The 12,389-nt window shown below is 33.2% G+C and overlaps 1 protein-coding gene across 1 annotated transcript; it reads right to left on the bottom strand.

Annotated features, from left to right (window-relative positions):
- Positions 1-8,632: 8,632 nt before the first annotated feature.
- LOC108364685 (putative nuclease HARBI1) lies at positions 8,633-9,400 on the bottom strand. The gene is made up of 4 exons (XM_017618470.1): positions 9,288-9,400; positions 8,915-9,234; positions 8,756-8,859; positions 8,633-8,701 (listed from the first exon to the last, which is right to left on the bottom strand). Exons 1-4 carry the CDS (start codon positions 9,398-9,400, stop codon positions 8,633-8,635), a joined length of 606 nt encoding a protein of 201 aa, XP_017473959.1.
- Positions 9,401-12,389: the final 2,989 nt, after the last annotated feature.

Consider the following 12,389-nt stretch of genomic DNA (forward strand, 5'->3'; position numbering starts at 1 on the left):
GTAACAAATGCAATAGGAAATTTCTTTAGAATTAAAAAAAATTTATTTTTTGGATTCACAAGGCCGAATAGGTCATTTTTAAGCGGACAAAGTTAGAAGAACGAAATTCGAGGATGTTGTCGAGTTTATATAAGCTCTTAACACATAATTTTTTCAAAAAACAAATATTGCGAAATTTCAAGGAAAAGATTTTAAAATGACATTTTCAATATTTTCCAGCCTTTCTGCACTTTAAAGTTGAATCTGTTTAAATTCTACAGGATTACCTCATTAATTTTATAACCATACTACTTCTCTAAGCGCATTTCTCTGAATTTTTTAAATCATTTTTGAATTACTGACGTCAGAGTGAAAAACTAAAATCGCAATTTTACTATATTTGGCCCATGGTTTTGCGAATATATTGATATTTTCGGTTTAAAATTTACTATCGCTCGGTGTTATATGTATAATGAGCTAGACATTTATAAAAAAAAATATTAATTATTAAATAAAAAAAGAAGTATGTATAGCCAATACTGGTCAAGAAAAGGGGTTTCTATTAATGCCATCAGTGCCAATTACAAATCCCGGAAATCCCGGGATTACTTGCCAAGAAGATTTTCGAGACCTTAAAAAGTCCGGGATCCCGGGATTAACATTCCTAGTATGTACATATGTATGCATATACTAAACGTGAGCATACAACATTTTGCTTGCATAATCTTCTGTTCTCTTTTCACTGCAAGTTGAATTATTTTAATATCTAGTGCAAAATTTTATACAGACAAGACTAAAAAATAGAAAACAAAAAAAAACTTTTTAATATACCACAGACAAGACTAAAAAGCAGAAAATAAAGAAAAAAAACTTTTTAATATACCACGTTTTTATAATTGAATTAAAAACGAGAAAATAATATATCTCAGTTCCATAGAATTTGTTTTGAAAACTTTTGATTTTGAAAATTATCTAAAGTCATTATAAACAATTTATGAGATTGAAAATGAAAAGCGTGGGGCGCACGCAATAGACCTGAATTGATATGAAGAGTAATATATGTATGTATGTGGGTATATGAATAACGACCGCTTAAAATCGATCTCAGATTTGTGCTTTCTCTGTAGAAATTTTAGGTCTTTGTAGTTTGACTATTGTCAATTAAATCTAATGCTTTGTATTGCATGCGCTCCACGCTTTTCGTTTTCAATCTCATAAATTGTTTATAATGACTTTTGCTAAAATTTCAAAATCAAAAGTTATCAAAACAAATTCTATGGGACTGGATTTATTTTTTCCTAGTTTTTAGTCCATTTATAAAACCGTATATTAAAAAGTTTATTTATTTATCAATCGACTACTAAACATATGCCTAAAACCATCTACGAATCGTCGCCTGGGTAAAAGATTGTCGTATGTTAATTTCGGCAGGTTGCGGGAAATCGCGATAGAAGTTTAGAATGCAATTTCTCAAAAACGCGAAGATAGATTTTCTCCAAAGTCTCTGAAAATGTTACTAGCTCAAAAAATTTTAAATTATTTAATTTTTAATGTTCATTGCTAATTAGTTTTGAGTTTATGAAGGATTTTCTTTAGTAAAATTTTGTCGTAAGCGTCATTTGTCCACAATTTGGCTGCCACTTTGTATGAAATACGACAAAATGTTTACTTCTTTTTCGAACGTTTTCCGGATACGAAAATTGATGATAACTGTAGGAGTTTATTGTATACGTTTTCGGATACGGAAAATTGAACTAAACTGCACTGTTTCCGGATACGAAAATTGATGATAACTGTAGGAGTTTATTGTATACGTTTTCGGATACGGAAAATTGAACTAAACTGCACTGTTGGCAAAATTTACGTTTCTTTGCTGGCTGGGTGCTGCCACATTTTATAAATGTAGTAATAGTGGATATTTTTCGCGCATGGATTTTTGGCCTCTTTTGCTTATACGTATAGTGATGTAATGGATGTTAGAAATTTTTAGTAGGTAATAACTATTAGTTTAGAGGAAATTTTACATATAAAAAATTGTATGCTTGTAGAAATGTAAAAAATTTTGACTGTTATAATTCTTTTGTTTAATACTTGGGTACCATTTTATTGGTATAAAATCTTTCAATCTTTAGGTTCTATTAATTTCATAAAAAATGTGATTTGACATAAAAAGGTATATAATTCTAAAAAAATAGATTACATCATACATAAATATTATCCATTATTTTTGGGTATAAACCAGCATTAAAATTTCTTATATATTTATATAGCTAGAATCAAATTATTCTGAAATAAAGCGTGTCATTTGTGTTCTTTTTATAAAAATCCTCGAGCAATTTTAACTCACACTGAGAAAAAATAAACCATATCATATTTGTTTCAAATAAAAGCACATATGATTTTGCGCCAAACGGTATTTTGTTTACTTTTAACAAATGTTTGTTTGAAAATTTTAAATACGAATATGCTTAATATTACCATGAATATTTTTGAAATTAATAATAAGTACCAGGTTGACCGAACTTTGCCCGGAGTGGATTTGGATAGCTTTAAAAAAATATTTTGAAAAAAATTTAGGTGGCAACCCTATTCGGAAATTAACATTTGATGGTTGTTTAAGAACCTTCTCTTGGTACCCATGAATAGTAAAGTAATATTTTACCTTTTTTTCTAAAAAAATTTAATACGTATGCGATTCAAAATAGGTGGGAACACTGTTAAAATATTTTTTAATTAGGGATCTTTAAAATACCTTCCATTTGATACCCATATTATGATGTTTTAATTAATTTGCAACTAATTTCGAACAGGTGACAACCTTATACGAGTATTCTCGGAGATAGTGCGTATTCAGGTAACCTTCAAATTCAAAACATTATCTGTGTACAAAATTTCCTAGAAATCGTTAGAGCCGTTTCCGAGAAACCTATGGATATATATATATATACAAGAATTGCTCGTTTAATGTAATAAGATATATTTAAAATATTTGAAATGAATCCTATTTATGATGACGATGTCGTGTTTGAGTTTACGTGGATTTGTTCAAAAATTTTAAACAGAGAAGTAGTTCAATTAAATACGATCTTATTCTAATTGAATAATGGGTTGTTTATTATACTCAACCAAGTTGGGTTTGATTTAACCAGAATTTGTTCAAAAAATTTAAACAGGTAAATAGTTAAATTGAATACGATTTTATTCAAATTGAATAATGAGTTGTTTATTATACTCAACCAAGTTGGGTTTGCTTTAACCTGCATTTTTTTTAATTGAACAGGGCAATGGTTAAATCGAATATGATTTTATTTAATTTGAACAATGAGTTGTTTATTATACTCAACCAATTTGGGTTTGATTTTACCTGGATTTGTTTAAAAAATTTCAATATGGTAATAGTTAAATTAAACACGGTTTTATTCAAGCTGAATTATGATTTATTTATTTTAAGTTTTAGTATAGATTTAATTTATATTTAAAGATAAATAACTCTAAACTCATATTTAAGCTATAATTAACATACAGTATCGGGCACTTAAAATTCACTCCCTTTTCGAATTGATATTGTTTGCCAGGTATGTTTATTTATTTATTTTTTAGAATTTCAAATTTCTAGAGCTCATGTAGAAAACTAAAAAAAAAAGACCAACAACTTTCATCATTCATCAATTCTAACACTTCAGAGAAAAAAGTTTGAAATTTGGATTAAAATGTAGTTTTTTTTTTGTAATTTTTTACAAAGTTTCAAACTGAGGTTAATATGCGTTTTGCTAGAGAATGAACTCTATTTCAATTGAAAATTTTGGAAAATAAATAAATACATAAACATATCTGGCAAACAATATCACTTTGAAATGGGGCTGCTGTTGATATGACCAATACTGTATTTTTTACCAAATAAGTATGTAATTAAACAAACTTATTTCTAACATATGATTTTCCGTTGTTAATCGTATATATGTGAAGTGGTGGTCTTGTAAAAAATTATATATTCCTTAAATAAATTTCATTGCTACGTTTTTTACCAATCTCAAAGGCTTGAAAGGGTTTATCAAATAATTGTATTTCAATAAAATAACACAACACATAAATTTGGTCTGAGTTTATAAGAAAAGATATAGTCTTGAATAACTTTACAGAAGAGCATAAATAGTGAGAATTTTTTTATAACTTTCCCCTATATTTGACTGCATTCGTTTCTCTGAAATTTCCTTGTGGTGCATCTGAGTCAACAATTGAATCATAGCAAGGTAAAGAACGCAAATTTAGATCAGTAAAGGTCTTCAGCTCATAATCGATAGGCAATCCTTCGGAGTATTTGATTTGATTGATGATTAGTAACTGTAAAACCGAAACTGTATTAACAGTGAAAACAAAAAAAAAAAAATAATCCTGAGTTTTTAATTAAGCTCCTACAATGCTGAAAATATAAAAAGGGAGAAAACATTTTAGCAAAATTTTAGAAATATTCTGGGTATGCCCTTTTGTAAATATTAATTAAGCAACAAAAATAAAAATTGTCAAAGTCGCTAAAACGTGTGTTCCCTATTTACAAATCCGCCAGCGTACAAAAATATTTTGAAGACAACTACCTTCATTTGTTATTCGTTCTGCCGACACGTATTCCTCTCTGGACTTTCTGTCCTTCACAAACTGTTCGTAGAAGTTGCTGATATTGTTCTTAAAATTATTCCATTTTGAGGCTAACTTGTCTCCCTTTTCTGGTCGTAGGACCTCAAAATCATACTCAATCTTTAAATTTGTAAATTGTGCAAATGTTATAAAAATGTGTGCGTAATGCATTTAAAAAGCAAGATTATGACTTACCAATTTATAGCCAAACGCTTGCTTAAAAGAGATCCAATCTTCTAAAAAACAGGAATTGTTTTTCACGTTTCGCAAATCTCTCTTGCGCAAAATTATAGTTTGACGCCAAATTTCAGATTCTTTAGGTGGGTTTGAAGAATAGCAAAAATCCTCAGCAGGACTTTGGATCAACTTTTCCTTCAGATTTTGAAGGTGTGTTTCGTCAAATTCGTCTTCGAAATCTTCATTGTTCGCTGGTTGCATATTAATTTTTTTGGTTTTGTGTTTTCTATTTTTTATGTTATGATACTTGTCGTAAAGTTTACCTCCAGGATTTCGACGTGGGCCTCGGGGAATGTAGTAATACTCCTTAAAAATGACGGAATAAGGAATATAATTTATATATGTATAATATAATTTAAACTCAGGAAAGTTAAAAAAAAAATTACCTCGGGTTCATTTTGAAAGATAGACGATATTTGCTTCGAAATTTTTTTAAAGTCGGCGCAGTGTAAGTCTAGTTGTGGACTAAATACTTCTTCTAAGATTATTAGAATCACGTCCTGGCGATGAATTTCTAGTATATAATTATTGTTGCTGTTGAAGCTTAATATGGCTCTTCCTTTTTCACAGCGATTAAGCGTTTTGCTTACCTGAAAGGGTTCTCCGTAGGCAATTTATTTTCCTTTTCATATGGATTCAATAAAAAGCTGCTGTGAGGGCCGTCACTGTGAAAAGCCTTATAAAAATAAATACAATCAGCGTCAAAAGTTAGCATACACCTTCTAATATAATATTCACAAATTGTATACATCATGGTACATATATATTGTATATATCACAAACTGTATACACAGAACCTTTCCAGGAAATTTAATAAAAAAGATCGAAATTTTTACGAGTTTGTTGATTTTTTTTAATATTGTACTGTATGTATTCACTGAACGCTTACGTAAATAGCACACATTTACTTTTTAAATTTTCACAATGTTTTACGTGTTAAAGATTCTGTAACATAAACCATATAAGTCAAAGTTTCAGACTTTTTTTGAGAATTTTTTTTTTTGTCGAGGGTGTAACGCATTTTCTTCCATAAAACGCTTGAACAAAACTTATTTTTTTTCTCAAAAAATTCTGAAACTTTTACTTTTATGGTTTATATAATAGAATCTATTATCAAAAAGAACAATAACGAAAAAATTAATCACGTAAATCAATGGGAATATTTTTAAAAGTAAATGTGTGCTATTTACGTGATCGTCACTGAACATATCGTTACCTTGATATAGAAAGGCCCAAATTTTTTTTTCAAATCCAGTATGTCTTGAATCTATTATGGGTCATAATTTGGTATTCTAAAAAATACGCACGCTGCGACCAAATTCTTTTCCGATATTCAACAGTTATGAGCTCGCGCAAAAGCAAAAATGCAGAAGTAGTGTGGTTTTCGCTTCCACTGTACAGCGAAGCTGTACACGCATGCTGCGACAAGATTATTTTCTGATATTCAACCGTTATTAGCTCGCGCAAAAAAAGCATAATTGTAATTTTTGATTTGGTTTTCGCTGAACAGTTTAGGCTAAAAACATTGTGGAGCGAAGAGCACAGCTTCAAGCAAAATGTCGATTATAAACGTGTATGTTTTAAATGGTGGTGCAAATATCTCCGCTTTGGTCTTCACTATGCTAGCTCCTATTGAAACATATGTACATTCACGCTTATAAAAGACGATTTGCTTGGTGCTATGCTCTCCGCTCCAAAATAGGGCTATTCTCGATCAGGTGCATACTGTTTAACATGGTGCATATATAGTATAAATAGCATGATTGGATAATTTTGTTATTGTTTCATGTGTTCAAACAACAATAAAATTAGCCAATGATGCTATTTATGCTATCTATGCACCATGCTAGACAGTTAGCACCGGATCGAGAATACCCCTAATGTTTTTAGCCTAAACTGTTCAGCGAAAACCAAATCAAAAATTACAATTATCCTTTTTTTGCGCGAGCTCATAACGGTTGAATATCAGAAAATACCCTGCAAAAATCGTTGGACCATGTAGTCTATTTGTGGTAAATTGGAGTACTTACAAAAGTGTTCCTCTGTCATGCTGTAGCGGACCAGCTTATTGTTTGTTATCCGATCACTGCTCGTGTTTTAACGAAACGTGATTGAAGTTCAGCATTTGAAAGCACAATTGCATGTCTGGCTGTAGCTGAACGTGTAGAGATGCTCGCTGTTAGTTCTTAGCTCCCAGCATGCTCGGGTTCGAATGCCGTCAGAGGCAACATGTATTTTTTAATTTTTGTCTTGGTTTTTATTACTTTCGAAAAAGCATTTGAGAAGTGAAGAACAAAAGCGTGTACAAACAAAAAAATATAACAACAATGCCATTGTTAATATGTTGGAGTAGTTTTGTGCTACTCTGATGTAATGCAGAGATGGAGTATATGGTCCTGCCCTAGGACATCGCAATGTTAATTGGACCATATTTTTTATATGAATTGTGGTTAATTTTGGAGTACTCCTTGGTCCTTCGGGAGTACTCTTTACATGCATACATGGAGTAGTCGCGATTTTTGCAGGGTAATCTTGTCGCAGCATGCGTGTACAGCTTCGCTGTTCAGTCGAAGCGAAAACCACACCACTTTTGCATTTTTGCTTTTGCGCGAGCTCATAACTGTTGAATATCGGAAAAGAATTTGATCGCAGCATGCTTGTGTATAGCTCCGCTGTTCAGTGGAAGCGACAACAAAAATAGCAGTACATCTGCATGTTTGCTATTGCGCTCGAGTTTACGCTGGCGAACATAAAAAATTGTGTTGTAAGTAGCAGGCGAAGCTTCGCTCTTAATAAAAAGCGAGAACAAAAAGGGGCTTTCCAAAGTGACGCGTGGGACAATTTAACTCGTTTTTGTTCAAACTTTAAAGTAATATCTCTTTAAATATAAATTTTACAAGTTTCAAACTCTTGACATTTGAAGCCAAATTTCACTTCAGTATGAAACTAATAATGTATTAAATTTACTTATATAATTAACACAGAAAAGTGAACTTTTCTAAGAGTGACGGGTACGAAGATGATGAAAATGTTTCCTGTATAAATTATATAATGCTAACAATTTGAGCCAAAAGGAGCCACATGCCACTTTGGAATGCCCCTTTTGCTTTTGCACGAACTCGACAGTTTGATGTCACTATAACAATAATAACCACTTCAGCATTTAAAATTTTACAAAATTTAATTTTTTACAAATCATGTACCCATATGTTGAAAACAAAAAATCTGCCTTGTCTTGCCTTCACTATTCACCGATATCGGCCACCGACAGCCGCACTTTTCATATTTTTTATACTCGAGACGCAATTTTTTCACTATATTAATATATTTATTTACCAAACTGAAACCTAGGCTCGAATCGTAACTGTCGTGAACGAGCAACTCGTCACGTAAAAATGACAAAATCGGATTGTGACGTACGTGAACGAACTTCTCATATCGTAATTCGGTATTATGACAGGCGTGAACGAGCGAGTGAACGTACTCGTTCGTTCGAACTGTCATTCGATTAATATTTGACGAATGTACGCGCGCAAAATTTGATAAAATTTTTTGAAAAATGTAATTATAAAATTTGTGCAAACATATGCAAGTTTATAGCTATTTTTCTTATTTTAGAACAACTACAATAAATTAAACTCTACGCAGAAGGAACTCATGGCGGAGTTGATGGCCGAACACCCTGACTTGGCAAAGAATTTACTCCCAAACTGCTCGCAGGGAAAAGCAACGGCCAACCGTTTGTGGGAAAACCTCACCAAACAATTACATGTGGTGGACCTTTTCAGAAGTCATGTGCTGCACCTCTATATTGACAATTTATGGCAAGAATATTGCAAGTGTGGTCACAAATCTGGCAAACGGAATATTAGCAATGAAATGTTAAAATGAAAGAAGAGAAACTTACTAGCATAACGTTAAGACTATGGTAACCTTTCCTGTTGAAGTACATGTGCTCGTCTCTAATTGGCTTTTGTAATCCAATGTGTGTTCCGTCTACGCATCCAACCACTAAAAGGAAAAACATTGGATTCACTACGCATTTCATTAGAACGCCTCTTCCTACCTCCAGGTATTTTATATTTTTCCGCAAACCGCTCCTTACATCTTGAAGATTCGTTGGGCTGGAACTTTATAAATTCCGGACACAATTTGCGTTCTATTTCTTTTAAGACGTTGGACGTCAATTTTGATACCGTGCTCTGGCACATACCTATCAGGTAATCGCTACCAACTGTTTGCTTATAGCTACCACTTGCAAGGAGCGAGAGGCTTGCAGCCAATTGCAAAGCAGCAGGAACGGCTTTTGTGTCATCGCAGTTTATGTTTGTTTTCGATAAAACGTACTGGAATGCCTCCTTGCTTAACCGAAATCTTTTGATGAATCTGCAAGTATAGGAGTAGAGAAGGTAATTTATTTCCTATGTATAATTACTTACGCGTTGTCGGATAATACCAATGGATTGCTTCTGCCCCGAAGTTGCTTACGCACAACTCTTTCGTCATTTTCGCTTTCGCTAGAGCTTAAATAAAATAAAAGGCTGGGATCCATTTTAGTTTTGCCGCTTTTCTTTATTTACTGTTCACTTATTTTGACACTTCAATGTCCATTGTGACTTAAAACAGGAAGAAGAAGAGAAAAATAATCGATAACAATATAAACAATAACGATTCGTTCGTCTTCGATTGTTATCATCCGATATTGTTCATTCGATTAAAGGATCACGTAATTTGTGTTCGTACGATTGCCGACTCGTTCACGTCTGTCACGATTCGACCCCTGTTTCAGACAAACTGCAGAGTCTAGTGTGCGGATACATTGTAAGCATGTATGTATGGCAGGGTTGGCATTTAGCAAAAGCAAAAGTGTAGTAAAAGCATAGATAAAAAGTAGTAGGACAAAATAGTAGTAGAATTTTCATTGTATAGAAGCACGGTGTGTTTGCATATCCCTATGNGTTCGTACGATTGCCGACTCGTTCACGTCTGTCACGATTCGACCCCTGTTTCAGACAAACTGCAGAGTCTAGTGTGCGGATACATTGTAAGCATGTATGTATGGCAGGGTTGGCATTTAGCAAAAGCAAAAGTGTAGTAAAAGCATAGATAAAAAGTAGTAGGACAAAATAGTAGTAGAATTTTCATTGTATAGAAGCACGGTGTGTTTGCATATCCCTATGTAAAAAGTGACAATTGAACATGCAAATACAAGGCGCGTAATTTTTTTTTTCTAACATGAAAGCATGTTCCTTCATTTTTGTCGAAAACTTTTTATAGGCTCATGATCCAACCAAGCAAGATGAAGCATAAAGAGAAAAATAAGTAATTTTTGGGCGCATGTTTGTGCTAACCGATTTATTTTCGTACCTATTTTTGCAACCGTTTACCGCGCACTTCATTTTAATTATATTTCAATAACCAATTTATTTAAAATCGCTCACAAATCACTTTCGATATTGATATAAACTGCCCACAAAATATATAAACAAAGACATGTACACAACAAAACAGGCACAGCAAACTTCAAAATTACGAACGTCACATACTTTTTTCTTAAATGAAATTGCAAATGGCTGCTTGTTAACCGGTCAGATCCTCATAATTGGTTCATGGCATTAGCTTCTATAATTTAAATCACAGCAAACCAGAAAAACTAAAGTGGACGGTAGTGGGGTAGTCGGAGTTCCTACGTTCGTAACAAATCGTTAACACTGGTGTTAAAGTCATCAAAATACCAGTGATGCCACTCAAAAGTGAGATATAGTAGGTTTTATCTGCAATGGAAATAATTTGTGTGACATTAGATGAATTAAATACACATGAGCACATGTGCGCTCAGATGTTCGTCGTGTGTAGCCAGTTTAAGTAAAAATCCCGTGTATTTTGTTGTTGCGTTTGGTACTTAAGGATGTCAAAACGAAAGAAAATAGGAGATAATTTCCCTCATTTCGTTTGATTGACATCCTAAAGTTACACCATTTCGTCTTGGATGACATTCTACTGTTGGTTGTTTCTAACCAAACTTGGTTGCTTTTCTTATATTTTCACGAATTTGGTGGTTTGTTGGTAGTTATTGTTTCTTTTTTTAATTAGAAATTAGCAAATTTTTGCTTTACACAAAGTATTATACTGAATGCCTATTTTTAATGTAACATGTGCATATAAAATACATATAAAAGTAAATATGTATGTGATTGAAAGCACAAGTATTTCAATAATTTTTGTTTTTTGTAAAAAGTTTTGCTGCTTGGAATAGATACGTGAAAAATTAATTTGGTTTTTTTTCAGATTTTGGTTGGTTATTTTTTTTAACAAGTGGCAACCGTGGTTGCCCGTCGCATTCAAACAGAGCAACTCTTTTGTACGCAATTGTTGTTGTCAGCTGTGAACCGCCGACTTGAATTACTCAGACGAACGAGAGCACGAAGCGTGTTGCCCGAGCACGATCAACTCGGTGCCCTTCCCCTTTCCTCGTCGCTCCCTCTTCCACAAGTAACGAGTTGGCGCGACCAAAGTTTGCGTGGCTGAACTCAGTCTATTCGTTACCTATGTATATATGTACATGTGTGTATGTACATACATTTGTATGCAAGAATGATAGAATACAAGATTGCGCCAATCGAGCTGAGAGCAACTGGCCGTGACGTCAAAAAATACCAGAATGAGAGAGCAAGACGAACTCGACAAGAAAAAGAGGAAGCATCGAACAAAAGCCAGTATTGCCAAGTTATGAATTTGAAAAAGCACCAGCTTTTTATTGGTGTTTTTTATGGACTTTATATGCATACATGATTTTATTGGAAGGATGCCAATTCAAATTAATAAACATCAATGTTTCTTGCAAGACGGTCGATTTGTTCTAGCATGATTGAAGGTGCTGCCACATATTTTGTTGTCGCTTATGATTGTCACTGTGCCATGATTTTGTTTAAATTTTTGTAAAGTTGCTTACCACACTTACGATTGCTATAAATTTTGCTTAAAGTTTTTTTAGAATTTTCTAATTTGGTGTCCTCAGACTAAAACCAAAAGCACTAAAAACGCACCAAGCACCAAACTCAATAATTTTCGCGTTTTGAATACCCACTAAATTTGGAGCGAAGAGCATGAAGTTGGCAGTGAATGTAAACAAAAGTATTTTATGACGTCAGCGATTGGGTGGATGCTGTCAAATCGACGAAGAGAGGGTTAGCGGTCCGCGAATGGCGCGACCTTTATTGTCTGGATCGTGATTTGTATGTACGTTCGTTTTTACATTCAAATAATAAAAAGCTTCCCCGTAGCGAATGTCATGAATTAGTCACTTAAGTGTCTTGTACGGCCATATCAAGTCTTCAATGACTTTGGGCTCCTTTTATATGGAAGTCGTTCATGACTTTTTCATTCAAATGGTAATTTAGTCTTTGATGATCATTGATGATATTCAAGCGACAATGTCCTGCAATGAACTNGCAAGAATGATAGAATACAAGATTGCGCCAATCGAGCTGAGAGCAACTGGCCGTGACGTCAAAAAATACCAGAATGAGAGAGCAAGACGA

This window comes from Rhagoletis zephyria, unplaced genomic scaffold (assembly GCF_001687245.7).
Source record: "Rhagoletis zephyria isolate East Lansing unplaced genomic scaffold, Rhagoletis_zephyria_1.1 Rzeph_scaffold_01634, whole genome shotgun sequence".
NCBI lineage: Eukaryota > Metazoa > Arthropoda > Insecta > Diptera > Tephritidae > Rhagoletis > Rhagoletis zephyria.